Source organism: Scyliorhinus torazame, chromosome 12 (genome assembly GCF_047496885.1).
Source record: "Scyliorhinus torazame isolate Kashiwa2021f chromosome 12, sScyTor2.1, whole genome shotgun sequence".
NCBI classification, from domain to species: domain Eukaryota; kingdom Metazoa; phylum Chordata; class Chondrichthyes; order Carcharhiniformes; family Scyliorhinidae; genus Scyliorhinus; species Scyliorhinus torazame.
Window position 1 is genome coordinate 210882019 of NC_092718.1, and position 26205 is coordinate 210908223.

The 26205-nt window shown below is 53.2% G+C and overlaps 1 protein-coding gene across 1 annotated transcript in view; it reads right to left on the bottom strand.

Annotated features, from left to right (window-relative positions):
• LOC140387125 (multidrug and toxin extrusion protein 1-like) overlaps positions 1 to 26205 on the bottom strand; it is a 67375-nt gene that overhangs the window by 31950 nt on the left and 9220 nt on the right. The window contains exons 4-9 of the mRNA XM_072470137.1: positions 22528 to 22676; positions 16676 to 16722; positions 13799 to 13839; positions 12251 to 12348; positions 12036 to 12133; positions 1044 to 1157 (exon numbers count right to left, since the gene is read on the bottom strand). Of these exons, the coding sequence (XP_072326238.1) occupies positions 1044 to 1157; positions 12036 to 12133; positions 12251 to 12348; positions 13799 to 13839; positions 16676 to 16722; positions 22528 to 22676 (547 nt within the window). The remainder of the gene's footprint in view (positions 1 to 1043; positions 1158 to 12035; positions 12134 to 12250; positions 12349 to 13798; positions 13840 to 16675; positions 16723 to 22527; positions 22677 to 26205) is intronic.

A 26205-nucleotide genomic window follows, 5' to 3' on the forward strand; every position in this document is an offset into this window, starting at 1 on the left:
ACGAACCGTGCGCTGATCAGCGCATCGCGTGCCCGCTGCCCCAATCGGCTCCGTCGTGCGGCCCCTCGGCCGTGTCCCGCGCCCGATGGTGTCTATGCCCCGCCGCCCTGCCCCCTCCTCTTCCCCCACCACACCCTCCACCTCCTCCTCATGATCAGCGTCGGTGGCCTCTTCGGCCTCACGTGCGTCCCCCTCCTCCATGACATCGCCCCTCTGTTGGGCGATGTTGTGCAGAACGCAGCATGCAACGCCGATCCGTCCGACCCTGTCAGGGTCGTATTGCAGGGCGCCCCCTGATCGGTCTGTCCGGCCCTGTCAGGGTCGTATTGCAGGGCGCCCCCTGATCGGTCTGTCCGGCCCTGTCAGGGTCGTATTGCAGGGCGCCCCCCGATCGGTCCAGGCACCTGAACCTCATTGAGGAGACCGAAGCCCGTCTCCACGACACCCCTGGTTGTTGCGCGCGCCTATTTGTACCGGCGCTCCGCGTTGGTCTGTGGCCTCCGTATGGGCGCCATTAGCCACGGCCGCAACGGATAATCCCTGTCGCCCAGCAACCAGCCCCTCATCCGGGGTGGGCGACCCTCGGAAATTGCGGGGATGAACGACTGTGCCAAAATAAAGGTGTCGTGCACGCTTCCCGGATACAGGGCGCAAATGTGCATAATCACCATCCCCTGAGATCTCCAATGCGGGGAGTACGTGGGAGGAGAGCACGTAGGGTGCTCTGAAGATCTGGATCCAAGGTCTTGATCAGTCTGTTAAGTTGGCGGATGTGTCCCTTGGTCGGATCTGCGGGTCTTCTTTCAGGGATTGACTCGCGAGTGTTCTACAATCCCAGTCAAAGTGTGATTCTCCTTCAATCATTTTATATTGTGTGTGTTAGTGAATCATTGTAAACCTTACGGCCATAAGGGTGGAGAGTGCTCGTTCTTGTCTCCGTTGATCAATTTACCTGACAGCGTCTTGAACGACACCTGTCCCTTTCTCTCTCATTTACAACAATGTATGGTGTGTATTTTTAAACAGTGAGCTTGTTTATTTACCTACGTACAACATTCCCGAATCATAGGCCCACCATTCAGCACATAACATCAGCAAGCTGGGGATTGCCAGCCGTGTAAAGCGGCCCCACTCCTGCAGGCAGTCAGTAGACCATCCTACACAGAAAAAACAACAATGGAGTTACTGACGCAGTATAGAGAAAATCATCATCAACATCCAGATCACCTCAGCTTTCAAACTGACGGTTTTATTGGCATTTTCAACGTAATGTACATTGACGTTTGTGTTTATTTATTGTACAGTTTAACGAAAAGTAAAAGGCTTTTGTCTTACGTTACTTTATTTACAGATTGCTGCTGTCGAGTTCGGCGTGCCCTCCCCCACCAGCCCCCCCCCCTTTCCCTAGCCCCTCCCCATCTCCCCCACCCGCCCCCCTTGTTATCCTCCCTGGTCGATCAGGGGGTGTGATGCACTATCAATTACGACAAGACGAGAGCAGAGAGTAATCGAGGCTTTATTGAGCCGAGATGTGTAGCCTCCTGCAGCTGCTGCCGAAATGGCTGCAGCTCGGTGAGCACACACATTTATACTCCGCCTACTGGGCGGAGCCAACAGGCAGGATCTACCCCCGTATCTGCAGTACAGGAGCCGTACCGTATTACATCTCGAATGTGATATATACAACAGTGGTGACTACCACATTCGCCCCCTGTTAAAAAAGAGTCCAGCGGTGGTGGTGGAAAGCTATTTACATGCATTTTAAGGTTAACATTTGGGGAAAGTTCACAAATTCAGCCGATCGGGTGCCTTGATCCTCCGTTGTGAGTGCCGCAATCCCGGTGGCGATGCAGGCGTCGGCTCAGTCGCCGGTGACTCCGGGAGCGTGTAGACCTCATCTTCAGCCCCGGGTGGAACGGATCGTCCTGGAGCGTGGGCTGTGGCGAGGTGTGCTGGGGGGAGGAAGGGTGGCGCCGGGGCAGACGGGGGGGGGGGGGACCCAGCTGGTGCCAGGTCCCTGGGGGAGACTGTGTCTTGCCGGCCGTCGGGGTACACCACGTAGCCGTACTGCGGGTTTGCATGGAGTAGCTGTACCCTCTCGACCAACGGGTCCGCCTTGTGGAGCCGCACGTGCTTGCAGAGGAGAACGGGTCCTGGAGCTGCCAGCCACGTTAGGAGCGAAACCCCGGAGGTGGACTTCCTGGGGAAGGCAAGGAGACGTTCATGGGGGGTTGCATTAGTTGCCGTGCAAAGTAGCGATCGAATGGAGTGAAGTGCGTCGGGGAGGACCTCCTGCCAGCAGGAGACCGGAAGATTTTTGTACCGTAGGGCCAGCTGGACGGCCTTCCAGACTGTCCCATTCTCCCGCTCCACCTGCCCGTTTCCCCGGGGGTAGTAGCTGGTCGTCCTGCTCGAGGCAATGCCCTTGTTGAGCAGGTACTGGCGCAGCTCATTGCTCATAAATGAGGATCCCCGGTCGCTGTGGATGTAGACGGGGAAATCGAACAGGGCGAAGATGGTGTTGAGTGCTTTGATGACGGTGGCAAATGTCGTTTCGGGGCATGGGACGGCGAAAGGGAATCTGGAGTATTCATCGACCACGTTAAGGAAGTACATGTTTCGGTCGGTGGAGGGGAGGGGCCCTTCGAAGCCCATGCTGAGGCGTTCAAAGGGGCGGGAGGCCTTCACTTGATGCGCACGGTCTGGCCGGTAGAAGTGCGGTTTGTACTCCACGCAGACCTGGCAGTCTCTGGTGATAGCCCTGACCTCCTCAATGGAGTAGGGCAGATTGCGGGCCTTTATGAAGTGAAGGAACCGGGTGACCCCTGGGTGACAGAGATCGTCGTACATTGTCCGGAGTCGGTCCACTTGTGCGCTGGCACATGTACCTCGGGATAGGGCATCGGGGGGCTCGTTGAGCTTACCAGGGCGATACAAAATCTCGTAATTTAGTTGGAGAGCTCGATCCTCCACCTCAAGATTTTATCATTTTTGATCTTACCCCGCTGTGTGTTATTGAACATGAAGGCAACCGACCGTTGGTCAGTGAGGAGAGTGAATCTCCTGCCGGCCAGGTGATGCCTCCAATGCCGCACAGCTTTTACGACGGCCTGGGCCTCCTTCTCGATGGAGGAGTGCCGATTTGCGGAGGCATGGAGGGTGCGGGAAAAGAATGCCTGCCTGCCTGGTTGAGAGTGGCGGCCAGAGCGACGTCTGAGGCATCGCTCTCGACTTGTAAGGGGAGCATCTCGTCGACCGCGTACATCGCGGCCTTGGCGATGTCGGGCTTGATACGGTTGAAGGCCTGGTGAGCCTCGGCCGTCAGGGGGAAAACGGTGGAGTGAATGGGTGGGCGGGCCTTGTCCGCATAGTTAGGGACCCACTGGGTGTAGTATGGGAAGAACCCCAGGCATCGTTTGAGGGCCTTGGGGCAGTGGGAGAGGGGGAGTTCCATGAGGGGGAGGATGCGATCAGGGTCGGGCCCAAGAACTCCAATTTACAGCATTTACAGCCGAGGATGGATAATCGGTTCGTGCTGAACACACACTTCTCCTTGTTGTAAGTTAGGTTGAGGAGTTTGGCGGTGTGGAGGAATTTGGAAAGGTTAGTGTCATGGTCCTGCTGGTCGTGGCCGCAGATGGTGACGTTATCTAGGTACGGGAAGGTGGCCCGCAATCCGTACCGATCAACCATTCGGTCCATCTCCCGTTGGAAGACCGAGACCCCATTAGTGACGCCGAAATGGTAAAGGCGGCTGTCCGCTTCAAACGCGGTGTAGGGGCGGTCCGCCTTGCGAATGGGGAGCTGGTGGTAGGCAGATTTCAGGTCCACTGTCGAGAAGACCCGGTACTGTGCAATCTGATTGACCATATCAGATATGCGTGGGAGGGGGTACGCGTCGAGCTGCGTGTACCGATTGATGGTCTGACTGTAGTCAATGACCATCCTGTTTTTCTCCCCAGTTTTCACAACTACCACTTGGGCTCTCCAGGGGCTGTTCCTGGCCTCGATAATGCCTTCCCGCAGCAGCCGCTGGACCTTGGACCTGACGAAGGTCCTGTCCTGGGCGCTGTACCATCTGCTCCTGGTGGCGATGGGTTTGCAATCCGGGGTGAGGTTTGCAAACAGAGAAGGAGGGTCGACCTTAAGGGTCGTGTGATCGCATACAGTGAGGGTTGGGTTGGGTAGGGGCCCGCCGAATTTCAGTGTTAGGCTTTGGAGGTTGCACTGGAAGTCCAGGCCGAGTAGCAAGGCAGCGCAGAGGTTGGGGAGGAAGTAGAGCCGGAAGTCGCTGAACTCTACACCCTGAATGGTGAGGGTGGTGGTGCAGTACCCCCGGATCTCCACGGAGTGGGATCTGGAGGCCAGGGAGATTCTCTGGTTAATGGGGTGTACCGCAAGGGAGCAGCGCCTTACCGTATCGGGGTGGATGAAGCTCTCTCTGCTCCCGGAGTCAAGAAGGCCAGAGAAGGCATGATGTCTTGTGCCCGTCGACCTTTACCGTCGTCGACGCGGTTGCGAGGTTGTGCGGCCGGGACTGGTCGATCGTGATGGAGGCGAGCTGTAGCTGGTGTTGGAAGGCCTCTGGCTCGTCGGCAGGCGATGAGCGGCCCGATGAGGTGCCCGACGAGCAGGGGTCCTGAGGCGGGGAAAATGGCGGCGCCCACGGGACGCACGTGTCCTGAGGCAAGCAAGATGGCGGCGCCCACGGGCCGCACGTGGGTGGCAGGGGCGAAAATGGCGGTGCTCACGGGTCGCACGTGGGGGGTGCAGGAATAATGGGCCTGGCACACAGCAGCGAAATGTCCTTTCTTCGCGCAGGCCTTGCAGAGTGCGCTCCGCGCCAGGCAGCGTTTCCGGGGGTGTTTTGTCTGTTCGCAGAAGTAGCACTTGGGTTCCCCGGGGTTGGCTGGCTGCTGCGCGGCGCAGGCTTGGGGTTGGCTGGGGGCGGTCGCTGGTGGGGTCCACGATGGGGTGTCCAGGAGGGGGGGGCGCCGTGCAGTCGGGGGCGTACGCTTGTACATTATGGGAGGCGACCGTTAGTGAGATCGCGAGTTTCTTGGTCGCCGCAAGGTCGAGGGTAACCCAGTCTAAGAGGCGCTGGCGGATGTACGCCAACCCTATGCCCGTAACGAAAGCTTCCCTAATTAGGAGTTCGGAATGTTCAACGCCGAAACGACCTGGCAATCACAGTCCCTCGCCAGGGCGTGCAGGGCACGCCGGAAATCTTCCACAGACTCACCGGGAAGTTGGTGCCGCGTGGACAGGAGGTGCCTGGCGTAGAGCTTGTTGGTCTGCTGAGTGTAGTTCTCTTTCAGTAGCGCCATGGCCTCAGCGTAGGTAGGCGCGTCCCGGATGAGGGGAAAGATATCGGAGCTGAGCCGCGTATACAGGATCTGGAGCTTCTGTGCCTCTGAGGGTGGTTCTGTCGCAGATCCGAGGCTTCAAAGCAAGCTAGCCAATGTGCGAAGGCCGACGTGGCGTTGTCTGCTTGAGGGTGCAGCTGCAGGCGATCAGGCTTGATGCGGAGGTCCATTGTTGTAAAATCTCTGCTTAATAAATTGATGCACAATCAATTACGACGAGACGAGAGTAGAGAGTAATCGAGGCTTTATTACACAGAGATGTGTAGCTTCCTGCAGCTGCTGCCGAAATGGCTGCAGCTCGGTGAGCACACACATTTATACTCCGCCTACTGGGCAGAGCCAGCAGGCAGGGATCTACCCCCGTACCTGTAGCACAGGGCCTTACCGTATTACATCTCATATGTGATATATACAACAGTGGTGACTCCCACAGGGTGTGCTCCCCCTTTTCCTTGCTCCCCCACCCCCTGATCTTCGCCCTTTGTCAGATTCAGCCATGTTGTTTTTTGGGGGGATGAATGAGTGGGGGGATAGGGAGGGGAAGGGGGGAACCGGGAGCCAGGACTCATAGAACAGAAAAAGGGCAGAAAGATAGGAAAGGATTGGCAGCGAAACAGACATAGGCCTCAGCAGGCATGGAGCAGGCCGAGGAATCAAGGCGGTGCCACAAAGGGCAGCAGGGTGGCGCAGTGGGTTAGCCCTGTTGCCTCACGGCGCCGAGGTCCCAGGCTCGATCCCGGCTCTGGGTCACTGTCCACGTGCAATTTGCAAATTCTCCCCGTGTGCATCCCTGGCATTCCTACTTGTCTTTTGTTCTTTCTCGTCTCTGAACTTCCGGTTCTCCCTCTGCTGGCTGTTGTTGGCCTCAAGCAGGTTTTGGAGCAGACCGACAAACTGCCCCCATGCAGTAAGTAAGCCTTCCTCTGACCCTCGGGTGGCGTATTTTATCTTCTCCAGGTGGAGAAATTCCGAGAGGTCAGCGAGCCAGTCTGCAGCTGTGGGTGGTGCTGCCGATCGCCAGCCGGGCAGGATTCTCCGGCGTGCGATTAGGGAAGCGAAAGCGAGGGCCTTGGCCCCCTTCCCCATGTGTAACTCTGGCTGCTCCGATGCCCCAAAGATTGCCACTTTCGGGATTGGCTTCACCCTCACCCACGCAACCTTGGACATTGCCTCGGAGAAGGCTGTCCAGAACCCGCCAAGTCTGGGGCAAACCCAGAAAATGTGGGTGTGATTGGCCGTTTCAAATTTACCCCCCACCTCCGGGAAGAAGCTGTTCATTCGGGTTCTGGTCGGGTGCGCTCTGTGCACCACTGTGATCTACATGAGCCTGAGCCTTGCACAGGAAGAGGTGGAGTTGGCCCTGCTCAGTGCTTCGCTCCAGAGTCCCCACCCCATTTCTGTCTCCGGTTCGTCTTCTCATTTCCGGCTGGTCTCGTCCAGTGGTGGTCTGGCTCTGTCCAGTAGCTGTCTGTATATTTTCCCCCTCCTTACTGCCCGTGGTCATCAGATCCTCGAATAGTGTGGTCTCCGGGGCCCTGGGGTATCCTACAGTCTTTTTGCGGAGGAAATGTTTCATCTGTAAGTGTCTCATTTCCTGTCCTGTCGGCAATTTTCATTCCTCTGTCAGTTCGTTCAGCTTCGCTAGTCTGTGCTCCACGTAGCAGTCCCTAACTGTCAGCGTTGCCCCCGTCCTGTCTCCATTTTCGAAACGTTGCATCTAGCATGGCTGGTGGCAATCTGTGGTTACTGCGGGTGCGGCCCATGGGGGACACTTCGGTCAGCCCAAAATGCTGTCTTAGCCTGCTCGACGTGTGGCCCTTACCTCTGGGCTCGACATGTAGTTCACCGAGGTGGGTGGGGTGCTGCCGTGGTCAGGGCCCGGAGGATCGCTCCCTTGCAGGAGACCTCCTCCATCTGTACCCATTCCAAGTTGGGTTCACGCACCCATACCCTCACTCTTTCCGCTGTTGCTGCCCAGTGGTAATATTGCAGGTTTGGCAGTGCTAAGCCTCCCTTCATTTTCCTCCTTTGCAGTATTGATTGATTTGGGGACTCCAAATCACCCCCACCAGCCACACAAACACCATAATTAAGCTATCTAGGTTCTGAAAGAAGGCCTTGGGGATGAAGGTGGGTATGGTCCTAAACAGTGTTAAGGGCGAGGCGTTTTCAGAACCCCAAAATGTATCATGGAGTTCAACTAACCTCTCCCTTTAATGTATTTGTTGCTTTTCCTAGTATACGGCTTGTTCCCCAGGTGTGGGATTACAATTATGGACACGTGGGTTTTTAAACACAAAACAATGTTTATTCCATGAACTCAACTCAACATCTTAAATAAACATCGGATCTCTTAACACCCCTTACTTCAAAGATAACTCCGAAAATATTACAAAAGTAAATAATTCCTCAAAATGGTCCTTCGAACTTCCAAGAGACTTAACACCTTTAAACAGAATCACATCAGGTTAAAGGCTTTACTATTATGAGTTTAAATCACCCAAATGATCCAGAGATAGTCTTTCATGGCAGAGATCCAGCTCACTGCAAACAAAGACACTGCCAAGCTCTTTTCCTCCAAAACTGAAACTTCAAAATGGCTGCCGAGCTCAGCTCCACCCACTCTCTGACATCGCTGTTTTCTTAAAGGTATATTGCTTAAACATCCATGTCTTAAAGGTACTCTCACATGACAACAGGAAAATGAACCTTGGCAGCACGTTCATTTTGATCGTCTGCACTCTCCCCACCAGGGACAGTGGGAGTGCGCCCCAACTCTGCAGGTCCTTTTTGACTTCCTCCACCAGGCTGGTCAGGTTCCACTTGTGGATCTGTGTCCAGTCTCTGGCTATTTGGATCCCCAAATAACAGAATCTGTTTTGGGGTACTTTGAACAGGAGTCCCTCCAGCTCTGTCCCTCCCCCATTTGGGTTCACTGGGAATGCCTCACTTTTGCCCACGTTGAGTTTGTAACCTGAGAAGGTTCCGAACTCTTTCAGGATCCGCATGATTGCTTCAGTCCTTCCTGTGGCTTTAAGACGTGCAGGAGCAGGTCATCTGCATAGAGAGAAACTCTGGGCTCTCTGTCTCCTCTTTGGATGCCCTTCCAGCTTTTCGCACCCCATAGGGCTATCGCCAGGGGTTTGATTGCTAATGCAAACAGGAGCGGTATAGTGGGCAGCCTTGCCTTGTGCTTCTTTGTAGCTGGAAGTATTCGGAGCTGGTGGTGTTAGTTTGAACGCTCGCCTTGAGAGCATTGCACAGGAGTCTCACCCAGGCAGTGAATCCTGCTCCTAGCCCCTCGAGGAGGTACTTCCATTCGACTCTGTCGAAGGCCTTTTCTGCGTCCAGGGAGATGATCACCTATGGAGTTCTCTCCCCGGGGGGGCCGCCTGATGTTCGCAGTGAGTTGCCTACCCTTGAGAAAGCCCGTTTGGTCTTCAGCGACCACCTCCGGTACGCCGTTCTCCAGCCTTTTGTCCAGGACCTTTGTGAGTATTTTCGCGTCCACATTCAGCAGAGAAATGGGTCTATATGATCCACATTCCGTCAGGTGTTTGTATTATTTGGGTATCAATGAAATTGTGGCCTGCGCTAGCGTAGGAGGCAAAGTGCCCCTTGCCAGCGAGTCTGCGAACATGTCCCTTAGGTGTGGGACCAGGCCAGTGCAAATGTTTTGTAGAAGTCCGCCGGGAACCCGTCGGGTCCCGGTGCCTTCCCGCCTGCATGGAGCTGATGCTCTCCATGATTTCTCCCGGATCTATTTGTGCTTCCAGCTCCCCCCGTCTGTCCTACCCCCACAACTGGTATTTCCAGTCCGTCGAGGAACTGTTTTATTCCCGCATCCCCGCCTGGGGGCTCGGAGGTGTACAGCCCTCTGTAGAAGGTCTCGAATGCCCGATTGACCTCTTTTGGTTCTGCTCCCAGTCTGCCTCTCCCATCCTTTACCTGCGCTATTTCCCTCGTGGCTGCCTGCTTTCTCAGCTGGTGAGCCAATAGACGGCCAGCCTTGCCTCCGTGTTCGTTAAAGGTCCCCTGTGTCTGGCAGAGTTGGTACACTGCTTTTCTAGTGGATAGCAGGTTAAAGTCCATTTGTAGCTTTTTCCTCTCCGCCAGCAACCCTACAGTCGGGGCCTCGGAATACTTTCATCTACCTCCAACATGGAATCGATCAGCAATGGCCTGGCCTCCCTCTCTTCCCTACCTCTCCGTGCCTTGTAGGCTATTTAGTTCCCCTCGGATCACAGCCTTCAGTGCCTCCCAGAACGTGGAGGGTGAGACCTCCCCGTTCTGGTTGTTAGTCACGTAGTCGCCTATGGCCTGAGATGTTTTCTGGCAGAAGGCCTTGTCGGCCAGGAGGTCTGTGTCCAGCCTTAATGTGGAGCGCTGGGCATGGCCCATCTCCAACCTCACATCCATGTAATGCGGGGCGTGGTCGGAGATGGCTATTGCGGAGTACTCCGCTCCTGTAATTCCTGGAAGCACCGATTTCCCCACTGCAAAGAAGTCGTTACGGGTATATACCTTGGTACTTGCGTAAAGAACGAGAATTCCTTTTCTCCCGGATGCAGGAACGTCTGCGGGTCCACCGCCCCCATCTGCTCCATAAATGCCCCCAGTTCCTTAGCCATGCCAGTCTTTTTCCCCCTTCTGGGGTTTGATCGGTCGGTCAGCGGGTCCTGTATGCAGTTGAAGTCGCCCCCCCTGATGCGACCATCAATTCACTTGAGGCGGGAGTAGAAGTAAACCGTGGCTTTGATCAACTTAGAACAGTGCCTGCCTGCGACTGATCCAATACTGAGAACCGCCTACAGGTCGGCTGCTCTTTATACCTCCCTTGAAAAGGAGGAGCCGTGGGCGGAGCCCATACAGGCCCAATATGCTCCCCTATGGATAATGCCATACAATGGTCCATAGGAGGAGCCCACAAGGGCAACAGCATAGCACAGATACAAATACAAGGGCAACAGCACAGGTACAAACACAATGGTGGATTATTGGCACAATACATTCACCACACCCCCATAATCAGTCGGTGCGTGTCAATGTCAGGGACTTCCACCATGGTCTTTATTAAAAAGTCTGTGTCGTCCCAGTTGGAGCGTACACATTTACCAGAACTATTGGTGTCCCGTTTAGGACACCGCTGACCATGGCGTACCGTCTCCCTGGGTCCGTAACCGTCCTGGTCTCAGTAAATCTCATCCTCTTGCTGATTAACATGGCCGCTCCCCTAGCCCTCGTCCTGTAGCATTAATGGCACGTCTGTCCCACCCAGCCCTTCCTTGCCAGTAATCTGTCCTTCTCCCACAGGTGTGTCTCTTGCAGGTAGGCCATGTCCGCCCTCAGGTTTCTCAGGTGGGCGAAGGCTCTGGGTCTTTTCACTGGGCCATTAAGTCCCCTTACGTTCCAGGTGACTATCCTGGTGGGGGGTTTCTGTCCCCCCCCATTCCTGCGGGATCACCCATGCATACCTGGTGGACGCGCCCCTGCACTCCCGGGTTTCCCTTTGTTAGGGGGCCGTCCAAAATGGCCACGGTCGGCATTCTCACCATGAGTCCAGGCCCTTGCGCTTCTGCCTTCTCGCCGACCCTTTGAGCTACCGTTTGCCGGCATCTTCTCTTCTGCTTCTTCTCGGCTGATGCCTTTCGGGTTTTTAGGAGTTTTGGGTGGCTTTTTGAAGCAAGAATCACGGTTAATTTGCTATTTTGAGTCCGCTTGGGAGGAGAGCCATCTGATATGCACCCGCTCCGCACCGGAAACCTTGAGCTGGATTCTCCAAAAATGGGGCTATGTCCCCACGCCAGAGCAGCAGGGGGCTGGCAAGGCTCCTCTCAGCTTTGGCTGCGGAGACGGGCCCCCGCACGTCCGGTGCCGAGTCTGCGCATGCGCACAGCGGCGGCCGAGCCGGACGCGATGGCGGACTCAGCCGGCAGACCTGGACCAACAAAGAAGGTCCCACCGATCCGCCCCGCGCCGTTCCATCAAACCCACCCGATCGCCGCCCCGGCCGCCCATAAAGCCCCCCCCACCGGTACTTGGTCCCCCACCAGGGCGGCCGTGGACTGAGTCCGCAGCCACCGTGTTAGAACAACGCCGTGGGGAATTTAGTCGGTCGGGACCGGAGTATCACTGGGAGGGCCTCTGGCAATGGGCCCCCCAGCCACGAGTCGTAAATCGCCCGGGAGCAGCGCCGGGCCTGATTCCCGCGTAAAAGTGGATTCTCCGCCCCCGCACCAAACGCGATTTCGGTGTGGATCAGCGGAAAGTCCAGCCCCTTGACTCTGGGTTTTGTTGTGAGTGTCGCTTTAATGTGTGTGTTGGAGAGTTCCGATTAGCATATCCCTGAATTTGCATGTAATTAAATACATCATCACCACAGGAAGTGACGTGCCTTCAGAGCATTTTAAGCAATCCCGTGTTAGCGTGCGGACATAGGGCTCTCCTGTTACTCTGTATATAGTCTGTTGTTCATCAGTAAAGGATCCAAACACTTATATCGTTCATCAATGTGTGATTGGTAAGTTTGTGTTTGAGGTTACTGATGGAACAGTTATATATCCATCTTGTTGCCATATACCCCACTGTGGGGATAAATTGAGGGTCCAATTATATATTGTCCATTACACGCCATTGCCCAAGGTGTGAATGACCCCCTCTGAAACCTACCTGCCCAGGTGTTAACGTGCAGCTTTTTCCATCGAATGTATCCAAACAGGAGAGTAGCTTGAACGTACCGAGAGATAACATTGGCAGCGGCCGAGCCTCTGAGAAACAAGTATGCATGTTAAAGGCAGCTTTAAATAAAGTCTGGGCCATTGTTCAGTCAAAGATTCATTTATCAGAAATTCAAAAATGAATTTTCAAACTCATTTGCTACTTACTCCACTCCCAGTGCCAACACATAGAGGAAGAGATAATTGATGATAGCATTGATGATGTTGGCTATGACGCCAGTGACAACCTGAGGCATGGTGATCCCCTGAGGTGGAACAAACAATAAAGCCATTGCTGAATTACTCTTTAACAAACTAATAGGGCGTGGGGCCAAGATAGCAGGAAGGTAGAGTTTACAACTACTCTCCCAATGTCCATGCATGGCTTACAATGTATTTCTTGAGTTCCCCTTTCCCTCACTCGGTTCATTGTTGGAACTTGCCTACTTGCAGGTTCTAGTTTCCTTCATTTGCATCATCAAATTCCCATTCCCTGCGCTCCAGGGTGTTATGGGCCAGGGTTTAGAGAACCCCAAAGTGTACCATGGAGTTCACCTGACCCACAACTTTTAATAGATTGTGGTTATGGGGTGCACACGGGCCTACTTTCTAGGTATAGTGCAACAGAGAGTTAAAGTACTTTTAAATTAAAACAATGTTTATTTATGAAACTTAATAAACCAACAGTAAACATCTTAACAACTATCAACACCAATAAATCCCTCAAAGAATACAGTACTCACTAAGTAACTCTTAATCTTTCCTTGCACCATCCATAAGACAAAAAAGAACCCTTTTTACAGAAAGATATCAGGTTTAACTTCTCTGCTGAGAGCAGTTACCACTTTGAAATCACCAAATGAACATTCTTTAGCTTGCAGGGCTTCAACTGCACAGGCACAGGTGGGAATCCATGGGTATCAGCAATGGGGGACGGCAGGGCTTCTGGATTTCACTTAATCTGCCCCTCTAGGGCACCTGAAGGAAAGAGGATCAGCAGGAGAGCAGCCAGGGGCCTTCCACCTAGGGGACCATCTGACACCCTCCTCCCTGTGAGCGATACATCTCCAGCCCCGCACACTGAGGAGGGCAGCACTGCAAAACCCGTGCTGCCCGAATGTAGGCCCAGACCCTCCAGGTCCAGGCCCCCACAGGGGACGCCCATCAAGATAATCTCAGGCAACAGGGCGTGGAAGTCAGCAGGCCGCCTCAACCTCAGCTGTGGATCCTGGGGTTACACCTCGACGTACAGGAGGGTGAGGAAGTCTATCTTCTGTGACCCCCCTCATGGGCCACCACACCTGTTTCCCGATTTTAAACACCACAGGTGGTCAATTCCGCCTGGCGAAGGTGGGGTATCGTGGGGGGGGGGGGGGGGGGGGGGGCGGGGGCGGGAATACCAGGCTGTTAATGATATGCTAATGGCCGTGACTGTACAATTGGCATGCGCACGTCATGGAACGCATTCACACCGCTATCGAGGCGCTGGAGCAAGGCATCCCATTGGGCGCCCGGCGCCGACCTCGATTTTCGATTGACGCGCAATTCCCCGCCCCATCACGGTTCGCCCAGTGAACCGAGAATCCCGCCCAATGAATCTTCTCCCTGTTTGCAATTGATCATCGAAATAAGAAATATCAAACTGAGGGATCACAATTCTGTCTCACCACAATTACTATTGAATTACACTCACACTCCAACATTCAGCGGCTTTACCTGATTCTGAAGGTATCGGGTCTCTAATTCGTAAAGGAACGCTGCCTAAGAAAGAACATTGACAATAATTAGCAGCAGACAGTGTAGCAATCACTAGTGAAATAGAAAAGAAAGTTACATTCAGACATTCGCTACAAGTTTCAGCCGGACCCGTGTTGGGATTCTGTTCAATCTGACTGCAGACTATTGATGTCCTCCTGCACACACAACCTGTCACTGCCCAGAACGTGAAACGTTTGACTGCTGCATTACTGAGCTGGTCATTGCTCAGTTCATGGCCCTCTGACATCAGAGTCAGAGGATTGTGGGTTCAAACCTCACTCCGGAGGAAGCTAGTCTGGCCCTCCTACTGCATGACTGTGCTGGTGAAAAGAGAATTTCAGAGAATTTCTACAGTGCTGAAGGGGGCCATTCAGCCCATCGAGTCTGCACCGACCCTCGGGAAGAGCACCCTACCTAGGCCAACCTCCCGGGCTTATACCTGTAACCCCACCTAATCGGCACATCCTTGAACACTAAGGAGCAATTTCAGTGCAGCCAATCCACCTAACCGGCACATCTTTGGACTGTGGGAGGAAACCGGAGCACCCGGAGGAAACCCACGCACACAAGGGGAGAACGTGCAAACTCCGCACAGACAGTGACCCAAGGCCGGAATCGAACCCAGGTCCCTGGTGCTGTGAGGCAGCAGTGCTGACTACTGTGCCACCGTACTGCCCATGAGGGGCACCACAACCCAGTAACCCGCTGCTGCCCCCCCCCCCCCCCCCCCCGGGACAGGAGGAGCAATTTCTTTAGGAAAGACATCACCGAAACCCACACACCATCCTGACTTGGAACTATAATTGCCGTTCCTTCGCTGTCAAAATCCTGGAACTCCCTCCGTAACAGGGTGTACCTATATGACAGTGACTGCAGTGGTTCAAGAGAGCAGCAACTCACCACCACCTTCTCGAGGGAGATTACTGTTGGGTGATAAATGACCCAATAATTTTAGCGATGCCGCATTCTGACAGTGAAGATCCCATTGACTTGATCGAGGTTGCTATTCCACCCCTTACCTGATAGACCTGCAATGTGAACTCAGGTGTCCCTCTCCACAGATACTACCCGGCCTGCTGAATGTTACCAGCTTTCCCAGGTTCAAGGCAGGGTGGCAGGGGGGAAAGTGAGAAGGGTGGCCAACTCATAGAATGGCAAGTGGGTGAGCTGGCAGGAGGATGAGGTGGGTTGATGAGTGAGGTTGGCAGGTGGGTGAGGGGGGCAGGTGAGTGATGCCGCCGAGATGGGCGGGCAGGTGGATTAATTGGTATGTGTGTGGCGGGGTCGTCAGGTCGGGTCATGCTAGGTAGGTAGGTGGTAGGGGTGTAGTCAGGTTGGGTTGGGTCAGGGGTAGTCGGCTGGTCAGGAACGTTATTTGGGGGGGTGTTCAGGAGGGGAGACGGGTGGGAAAGGGTTAGCCGGAGATCAGTGTGAGTGATTGGGGGTCAGTTCTGTAGTTACGTAGAAGTTAGGCTAGGTCTTAACCTGTCTAACATTAATGGGAAATTATTCAGGTAAGCACGGCAGAACAGGTCGTAGTCTCACACTCTAAGTGCGTGCATTTGCTTCCGTGGCTGTGTGTACATGTGCATGCATGTGTGTGCATAATTACTGTTACAAAAACTCAAAATGCTTAACTAAGTCAGCAGTTGCAGTTCAGGAAGTACAATTCCCAACGTTCCTTTGGCCTCTGCGCATGCATGCCCAGAACACAGGTGCCAGAGTGTGGCGACTAGGGGCTTTTCACAGTAACGTCATTGCAGTGTTAATGTAAGCCTACTTGTTGTCATGATATGCAGACATGCACATAATGATACAAACAGGCAGCTAATAAATACAGAGAACAGGACATAACCAATCAGCAGGCAGAACACTTGGCACTATAAATGGTACGAGGCACTCACACTCCACCTCTTTCCACTGGTGACATCTACAGCGTGAGTCAGGGTGTACATATCATATAACTCCTACCGCACGTGGCTAAGAGCTAGTCTGGTTCAGTCAGACAGATTAATCACACTAGGTTAGCAGAGAGTCGAACTCACAGAGATTGAGCTAACTGTGTGACAGGTTCAATAAATCATATTGAACTGACTTCAAGGTGTGGAGTATCTCTCAGGTAAAGATGCATCCAGTTGCAGCCCGTGTTATCTTACTATGCTTAACACGACACTTGTGACAATTAAAGATTATTATTATTTGAAAAGGTCGCGCCACTGCAGTTCGTGCTTCATGGCGGACGCCGCTTGCAGACCCGGCCCCCCAAAATAGTCCACCCCTTTGGCCGGCTCCTGCGCCCCAGACCGCCCCCCCACATTGTCCCCAGCTCCGAATATGTCCACCCCTGCGTGCGGATCTGCCCTCCCCTGACTGTGGCGCCGCTGGACCGAGTCCGCAGCCGCCGTGCTGAGCTCCCGACGGGCGAGACCATGAGAGTCCCACGCCGTCGGGAGCTTGGCCGGTCGGGGAGGGGGTATTGCGGGGCGGGCCTCAGCCAATACTCGTAGGCCGTGGATACGGCGCGCGCCATACTCCTAGAGTACACCGCTTTTCGGGGGGGAGGGGCGCAGCATCGCGAAAGCGGCGCCGCCCCCGATTCCGTCGTCAGGGGGGATTCTCCGCCCCCGTCGCTGAACATGACTTCGGCGTCGGGGATCGGAGAATCCAGCCCCAGGAATCCGGTGCTGCAGTACGGAGAAACCCGCCCTTCGTCTCAGAGACATATGTCTCCCAATCAGAGAATCCAGTCCAGGATTTGTCAAGCCAGGTTTGACTCTGCAGTCGGACTTGTCCAATACTGACACCAACACCAATCAGTTACCTAGGACAAATTACTCACAGGAAGGCCTGCACAGAATAACTGCACGTAGAGCTGTGTCAACCTGTAAGAAAAGTAGATGTTGGTTAGAATAGAGATCACCAAAGGTCAACTCAAACCACATTAACTAAGACAGGCAGTACAGTGAGGAACCAACAGGTGGTGCCACAGCAATGAAGACCTGATGGAATCTCGGACTCAATAAAAGAAGGAAAAACAAGGGGCGGGATTCTCCCCTACCCGGCGGGGCGGGGGGTTCCGGCGTAATGGAGTGGCGGGAACCACTCCGGCGTCGGGCCGCCCCAAAGGTGCGGAAGTCTCCTTCTAGCTAGGCCCGCGCCGGAGTGGTTTGCGCTCTGGCGGCTGGCAGGAAAGGCCTTTGGTACCACGCCAGCCGGGGCAGAAAGGTCTTCGCCAGGTGACGCACGCGCGGGAGCGTCAGCGCGTCATCCCCGCGCATGCGCAGGGGAGGGGGTCTCTTCCACCTCTGCCATAGTGAAGACCATGGCGAAGGCGGAAGAAAAAGAGTGCCCCCACGGCACAGGCCCACCCACGGATTGGTGGGCCCCCACCACGGGCCAGGCCACCGTGGGGGCATCCCCCGGGGCCAGACCGGCCCGCATCCCCCCCCCCCCCACCACCCCCCAACCACCCCCAGGACCCCAGAGCCTGCCCACACCTCCTTGTCCCGCCGTTCAAAAGGTGGTTTAATCCACGCTGGAGGGACAGGCATTCCAGCAGCGGGACTTCGGCCCATCGCGGGCCGGAGAACCGGCGGGGGTGGGCCTGGCATGCGCGATTCCCAGCCCCCACCGACCGGCGCGGCGCGATTCCCGCCCCCGCCAAATCTCTGGTGGCGGAGACTTCAGGACACGGCGGGGACGGGATTCACGCCAACCCCCGCCGATTCACCGACCTGGCGTGGGGTCGGAGAATCCCGCCCCTGGTATGGAGAGATGGTCACCCTGGCAACGCTGATGTTTTACTGACATCGTGGTGCAACATTCACACATATCTTGCTGCGTGGGGTGGAAACAGAGTCAATAGTGGCCCTCACAGAGGGAATTGGATAAACATTTCATCAAGAAAAATTAATTACAGGGCTATCTGGGAAGATGGGGAGTGGGGGCCAACGGAATGCTCGTCGAAAGACTCGGCAGAGACTGGGTGAGCTGAATTCCTCCGGTGCTGCCCTGACCTGATTCTGCAGTTCTATTTATTTTCCAAAGAATGAAACAAGCAGATGTTCTGGTGTTTGGAGGAAATTGGGAATCGACCTCCCAATGGGACAGGAGTTTGAATCACAGGGTCGCTCAGTCGCACTTCCTCCGTTTTCAGCCATAGAATCATAGAATCTACAGTGAAGAAGGAGGCCATTCGGCCCATCGAGTCTGCATCGGCTCTTGGAAAGAGCAGCCTACCCAAATCCACGCCTTCACCCTATGTTGTGCTTGGAGTCCGAGGAGATAGGAGAGGTGCGAAATGAATATTTTTCGTCAGTATTCACACAGGAAAAATACAATGTTGTCGAGGAGAGTACTGAGATTCAGGCTACTTTGGGAAGCTAGGGAGGAGATTGCTGAGCCTTTGGCTTTGCTCTTTCAGTCATCTTTGTCAACAGGAATAGTGCCAGAAGACTGGAGGATAGCAAATGTCCCCTTGTTCAAGAAGGGGAGTAGAGGCAACCCCGGTAACTATAGACCAGTGAGCCTTACTTCTGTTGTGGGCAAAATCTTGGAAAGGTTTATGAGAGATAGGGTGTATAATCATCTGGAAAGGAATAATTTGGTTAGACATAGTCAACACGGTTTCGTGAAGGGTAGGTCGTGCCTCACAAACCTTATTGAGTTCTTTGAGAAGATGACCAAACAGGTGGATGAGGGTAAAGCAGTTGATGTGGTGTATATGGATTTCAGTAAAGCGTTTGATAAGGTTCCCCACGGTAGGCTACTGCAGAAAATACGGAAGCATGGGATTCAGGGAGATTTAGCAGTTTGGATCAGAAATTGGCTAGCTGGAAGAAGACAAAGGGTGGTGGTTGATGGGAAGTGTTCAGACTGGAGTCCAGTTACTAGTGGTGTACCACAAGGATCTGTTTTGGGGCCACTGCTGTTTGTCATTTTTATAAATGACCTGGAGGAGGGAGTTGAAGGATGGGTGAGTAAATTTGCAGATGACACTAAAGTCGGTGGAGTTGTGGACTGTGCGGAAGGATGTTACAAGTTACAGAGGGACATAGATAAGCTGCAACTCTGGGCTGAGAGGTGGCAAATGGAGTTTAATGCAGAAAGGTGTGAGGTGATTCATTTTGGAAGGAATAACAGGAAGACAGAGAACTGGGCTAATGGTAAGATTCTTGGCAGTGTGGATGAGCAGAGAGATCTCGGTGTCCATGTACATAGATCCCTGAAAGTTGCCACTCAGGTTGAGAGAGTTGTTAAGAAGGCGTACGGTGTGTTAGCTTTTATTGGTAGAGGGATTGGGTTTCGGAGCCATGAGGTCATGTTGCAGCTGTACAAAACTCTGGTGCGGCCGCATTTGGAGTATTGCGTGCAATTCTGGTCGCCGCATTATAGGAAGGATGTGGAAGCATTGGAAAGGGTGCAGAGGAGATTTACCAGAATGTTGCCTAGTGTGGAGGGAAGATCTTATGAGGAAAGGCTGAGGGACTTGAGGCTGTTTTCGTTAGAGAAGAAGGTTAAGAAGTGACTTAATTGAGGCATACAAGATGATCAGAGGATTGGATAGGGTGGACAGTGAGAGCCCTTTTCCTCGGATGGTGATGTCTAGCACGAGGGGACATAGCTTTAAATTGAGGGGAGATAGATATAAGACAGATGTCAGAGGTAGGTTCTTTACTCAGAGAGTAGTAAGGGTGTGGAATGCCCTGCCTGCAACAGTAGTGTACTCGCCAACACTAAGGGTATTCAAATGGTCATTGGATAGACATATGGACGATAAGGGAATAGTGTAGATGGGCTTTAGAGTGGTTTCACAGGTCAGCGCAATATCGAGGACCAAAGGGCCTGTACTGCGCTGTAATGTTCTATTGTCTATATTGTCTATTGTCTATCCCCATAACCCAGAAACCCCACCCAACACTCAGGGCAATTTTGGACACTGAGGGCAATTTACATTGGCCAATCAGTCTCCTCATCCCCCCCCCCCCCCCCCCCCCCCCCCCCCCCCCCCCGGGGTTGTGCCGTCCTTTGGTTTGGTAACTTACTCCTCGTTGTTGGCCTCGAACAGGTTTTGGAACAGGCCGACAAAAATTGCCCCCCGGGTACCCAAGAAGCCTTCCTCCGACCCTCGGGTGGCATACTTAATCTTCTCCAGGTGGAGAAATTCCGAGAGGTCTGCCAGCCAGTCTGCAGCTGTGGGTGGTGCTGCCGATCGCCAGCCGAGCAGGATTCTCCGGGGTGCGATTAGGGAAGAGAAAGCGAGGGCCTTGGCCCCCTTCCCCATGTGTAACTCTGGCTGCTCCGATACCCCGAAGATTGCCATTATTGGGCATGGCTTCACCCTCACCCCCACAACCTTGGACATTGCCTCGGAGAAGGCTGTCCAGAACCCAGCAAGTTTGGGGCATGTGGGTGTGGTTGGCCAGGCCCCTCTGGCACCGCTCACACTTATCCTCCATCTCCGGGAAGAACCTGCTCATTCGGGTTCTGGTCAGGTGCGCTCTGTGCATCACCTTGAGCTGCATTAGGCTTAGCCTTGCGCAGGAGGAGGTGGAGTTAGCCCTGCTCAGTGCTTCGCTCCAGAGTACCCACCCTCCCTCTGCTAGGACACGATCCTGAGGAACTCCTGCAATGATGTCCCGCGAATGAGATGGTTGCCTTCCAACCAACACAACTATCTGCTTTTGTGTTAAGTTTGACTCCAGCCAGTGGTGCATTTTCCCATTGACTCCAGTTTTGCTCGGGCTCCTTGATGCCACACTCAGTGAAATGCTGTATTAAGGTGAATTGCAATCACCCTCATCCCATTTCTTGAGTCCAGCTCTTCTGTCCATGTTTGAAACAAGGCTGTATTGCGATCAGGAACTGAGTGCCCTGGCAGCAGCCACACTGAGCGTCAGTGAGAACGTTATTCTAAGCAAGTGCTGCTTGATAGCGGGAGCCTCCTCCTCCCGGGGGTTGTTTAACCGTTCACCACCATTAATGACTTGATGTGGCAGGACTGCAGAGCTGATCCAGCAATCCCACCAATCATAGAATTTACAGTGCAAAAGGAGGCCATTCGGCCCATCACGTCTGCACCAGCCCTTGGACAGAGCACCCACTTAATCCCATGCTTCCACCCCATCCCCAGAACCCAGTAGCCCCATCCAACCTTTTGGACGCTAAGGGGCAATTTAGCACGGCCAATCTCCCTAACTTGCACATCTTTGGACTGTGGGGGGGGGGGAAACCGGAGCACCCGGAGGAAACCCCACGCAGACACAGGGAGAACGTACAGACTCCGCGCAGACAGTCACCCGAGGCCGGAATTGAACCTGGGACCCTGGAGCTGTAAAGCAGCGGTGCTAACCACTGTGCCACCTATCCATCTCAACAAATACATGGATAGAATGGGTATAGAGTAATACAGCACAAGGGCGTGCAGAGGGTGTTGGCCAAGGGTGTATCATGACCAGTACAGGCTTGGAGGGCTGAAGGGCCTGTTCCTGTGCTGTATTGTTCTTTTTGTTCTTTCTTCTTCGATCTGATCCATTGCTGTGATTGCATATTTCTGTCCATTGCATGCTTCTTAAGCTGTTTGGCATGCAAGTAGTCCTGTGTTGTAGCTTCACCCGGGTTGACACCTCATTTTTAGGTTTGCCTGGTACTGATCCTGGCATGCATTCCTACACTCTTTATTGAAACAGGGTTGATCCCCTGGCTCGGTGTAATGGTAGAGTGGGGAGGGTGGGGGCTGCTGGACCACGAGGTTACAGATTGTGGTTGAGTACAGTTCTGTTGCTGCTGATGTCCACAGCACCTCATGGATGGCCAATTTGAAAACTCTTCCAATTGAGCACAGTGATAATGCCACACAGCACAATGGGAGGTTCATGAGGTCAATGGTGAGGACCCCCACGGCAACTCCTTCTTGACTGTATGCCGCTGAGCCCATACCGCTAATGGACATGACCCTGCCGGTGGGACAGGACGTACGCAGGCATGGTGGTGGGGCCTGGGGCATTTTTAAGTATGACTCTGTGAGCATGACTATATCAGGCTGATATTTAACTAGTCTGAGGGTCAGCCCTCCAAATTTCGGCACAAGCCCCCAGATGTTAATAAAAAAGACTTTGCAGGGTCGGCAACGTTGGTTGTGCCGTTTTTTTTCATTCCCCGATCCTCGGTCAATGTCAGGTGTTCTGTCTGGTTTCATTTCTTTCTGACTATTCTGTAGCTGTTTGATGCAACTGAGTGGCTTTCTTTGCCATCCCAGAGCATGTTTGAGAGTGAACCACGTTGCCGTGCATCTGGATTCGCAAGTGGGCCTGACCAGGTAAGCATGGCGGATTTCCATCTCTAAAGGGCATCAGTGAACTCGGCAGGTATTAATGGGCAGCATTACGAGGATTTGCACCCATGCCCCTGGAGCATTGGCCTGGGAGTTCAGATTCAACATCCAGTGATATTATCAATACTCAATCATTGCTCCTCTATTGAGAAAAGCATCTGGTCTCTGCTTGACACTGGTCCAGCTAAGATTAACCCTAATTATCTGTAAATAGGCAATTTGGAACCTCCATCCTAATATTCCTTGACCCAACACTTCTGTGTTCACTAACACACCCCTGTCACTGGGCCATGGACGGCCTTCTAATCCTAATATTTCATTATCTTTTGTAATAAAATGACAATAAAGCACTCACTTCACCACCTCGGGAGGCAGTTTGAAAGCCAACAGGATGTGCTCGATGTTTATGAGGATGGCCCAGCAGGGAAAGCAGGCTATGCTGAGAATGAGGATCCCTCTTTGGAGGATCACTCCGATTCTCTTCAAGTTCTTGCTGCCAAATGTCTGAAAAATCAGAACAAGAGTTACAAGTGAATCGGGTCAATGTTACGTCACATTCTGGTGGACAACCCATTTTTGTGTTAATTGGCGGCTGAGTTTCCGACAATTACAGCAGCGATGACATTTCAAAAGTGTTTCATTGTTGGCAAAGGGGTTTCGAATGTTGTGAGGTTGGGACCAGCTCTGCACCAAATGTGCTGTTTCGAGTGGGAATAGAGTTGCGGATTGTGACTCAGACACTCAGTAGGGTGAAGTTCACTTTGTGTAGCAACACAGGAGGAGCTTCACCTGCAGTGCAGTTGGGCAGAAGTGGCGACGGTTTCCTCTTGGCCAGTTTTAGTCACCAGCCAGATGAATTTCTTCTCCAACCTTCTGAACTTTGTTTGTTCAGAATCGCTGGATAATCTTCCTACCTTCAACTCGCAGGCAAATTGCAGCAGCATTGCCCTGGCTGAGAGTCAGGACTGTCAGGAGTTTGTATCAGCTAATCTCCTGGTTTGTGTGGTTTAAACTCACATGGAGGGTTGTGTTTCCCAAGGCCCGAATTGATAGATTTATTCTGCTCTGATGTAATTTTTGTCTTCATTAAAACACGCCACAGGCCAATTTGCAGGGTCGCGAACGCTGAATTTGAGATGATTATGTATTGAAAGGTACCTTTAACTCAAAATAATATGGATGACTCTGGATAAACAATTTAACTTGGAGACATGCCCATGTGATCTGGTGCCAATGGGAGAGGAACTCAATGGAAACCTATAGATGTGTGATATGCTTTGACCCAGAAGATGCAACATTAAGAAAAAATTGCAATTGCTCTCGAATGCTTGGAGAATCTCTCACTGTTATTTAAAAATCGTTTGAAAAGGACATTCAAGAGTTTAAAGGGATCAGTTATAATTTTGGATATCTAAAAATACGGGTTCATCTGATCTGGTGATCCTTGACTTGGAAGGAAATGTAACAGGAAGTTAAAATTTGGAGGTCTTGTGACAGACCGAAGAATGAAGAAAGGGAAATGGAGAGCGATTGAAAGCGCATTTAGGAATTCTGCTACAGTTTCTTTCACTTCCAAGTGATTGAGGGCACTGATTCAATCAGGCATAGTGGTATTGTCACTGGACTAGTAAACCAGAGACCCAGAGTAATGCTCTGGGGACCCAGGTTCCAATCCCACCACTGGCAAAATTTGAATTCAATAAAAATCTGGGATTAAAAGTCTAATGATGAAATGAAAATGAAAATCGCTTATTGTCACAAGTAGGCTTCAAATGAAGTTACTGTGAAAAGCCCCTATTCTGGCACCTGTTCGGGAAGGCTGGTACGGGAATTGAACCGTGCTGCTGGCCTGCCTTGGTCTGCTTTCAAAGCCAGCGATTTAGCCCTGTGCTAAACAGCCAGGAAACCTACATCAGGATGACCAGGAAACCATTGCCAATTGTCATTAAAAAAAACATCTGGTTCACTGATGTCCCGTAGGGGAGGAAATCTGCGGTCCTTACCCGGTCTGGCCTACATGTGACTCCAGATTCGCGGCAATGTGGTTGACATTTAACTGCCCCCTCAAGGGCAATTAGGGATGGGCAATAAATGCTGGCACGGCCAGCGATGCCCATGAACGAATAAGAAAAACTCAGCCTATCCATTCGCAGGCAGTTCTGACAGATCCATGCTACCACAACCAATGGGTTGACAAGATTCCAGAAAGATGTGCACCATATAGGCAAGATTGGACAACCGGAATCCTATCCAACCTGCATCTGCGGAAAATTGGCTACGTCTTTGAAGGAAAGGGCATGAAATTCTGCTTCGAATGTTGCTGAAACTGGGTCTAAACCATTCGAGTGGGCTGCCCACTAACTCCATGAGATGGTCTTTGTTGCAAAGCAAAGTCTCCAAAGTCCCAGACGACCAGAGGCTGCTTTCCCCTTTGAGGGGGAGAGCTGACTGGTGATTTAATCTGAGGATTGTAATGATATGTGCATAGTCAGGTTAGTGAAGGGTTAATTATTACACTTCTGCTTCCGGTGGCGTTCGCGAATGGAGCGGCCGCATTCAGGAGAAGCTCCCGCCGGTCCGCGATATCGCGGTCTTTTTCGGGGGGTTCACCGCTGATTTTTTTGAAAGAATTAAGCCTCTCCGGGGTCGGCCCTGCCTCCCTCGCCCTGTTAGAGCGTCAAAGCTCCGTTTAACGGGGTCGGAGGGCTGGAAGGGCGGGAGAGGAGAGGACTGGTCCCGGCGAGTTCGGCGGAGCGGCTGCACGTGGAGGAGGAGCGGGGATCGCGACTTTGTTCCCGAAGGAACAACCTGAGGGCCGGGGGGGGGGGGGGGGGCTTAAAGAACACGGAGCGAAAACATTTTTTTTTCTCTCTCTCCCCTGGGAGCTTGGAAGGAGCAGCGGGGGCGGAGCCAAACGGAGGCCGAGGCTGCAGGCCCGAAGCCAGGGTGCGATGTAGGTGAGATGTCCCACATCGGATGGCTCCCGCCTAGAATGTGATAAGAAGACTAAAGCCCGGTCCCAGGAAAATTCTAGAGATATACACAAAAGAAGAGAAAGAAGTTTTAAGGAAATTTGAGATTGAAGAAGGAAGGAAGGGTGAGAAAATGGAAAAATAATAAGCCGTGAAAGGATGTGAAAAGCAGCGTCGAGGAAGGGAGGAAACGCGGGCTCGCTGTTGAATGAGAGGACCAGCAAAAGTGCTGACAAGATGGCGGAGGCCAGACCGCATGGTGGGGCCGCACTGCTTACAGTGAAGAAGACGACCGAGGTGATGGCGGTGGAGCTGGAAAAGCAGTTTGCGAGGCACACGGAGGCTTTGAGGAAGGAGACGGTGGTCGCATTGAAGTCATTGGTGGAGGAGGCAATCGCCCCGGTGAGGGTAACTGTGGCAAAGATATCGGCCGAGGTGAGAGAGCAGGGCGAGAAGATGAAGGAAGTGGAGGAGGCCGTGTCACAGCACAGCGACCAGCTCACCTCGATGGGGGACGAGCTGCAGAGGGTGGTGGAGGTCAACAGGACTCCAGGACTTGGAGAACCGCTCGAGGCGGCACAATCTGAGAATTGTGGGCTTGCCTGAAGGGACAGAGGGTCCAAGGCCAACAGAGTACTTCGCTAAGAGGTTGGCGGAGCTGATGGGGGAGGGTGAGAACCCCTCCCGGTACAAGCTGGGCCGAGCTCATCGGTCATTAAGGCCGAAGCCCAAAGTGAATGAGCCGCCAAGAGCAGTACTTATCTGCTTCCATAAGTACTGCATGAAGGAGAAGGTGTTAAGCTGGGCGAAGCAGAAGCACGAGGTGCAGTGGGATGGTGCTGGAGTTCGGATCTACCAGGACTTGACGGTGGAGTTGGCAAAAAGACGAGCGGCGTTCGGGCGAGTGAAGGCAGCACTGTATACAAAGGAGGTGCGATTTGGTATGGTATACCCGGCGAAGCTGAGGGTGATGTATGATGCCAAAGACTTTTATTTCGAGACAGCGGAGGCGGCTGAGGTGTTCGTGAGGGCAGAAGGCTTGGGATAGACGTGAGGAGCGG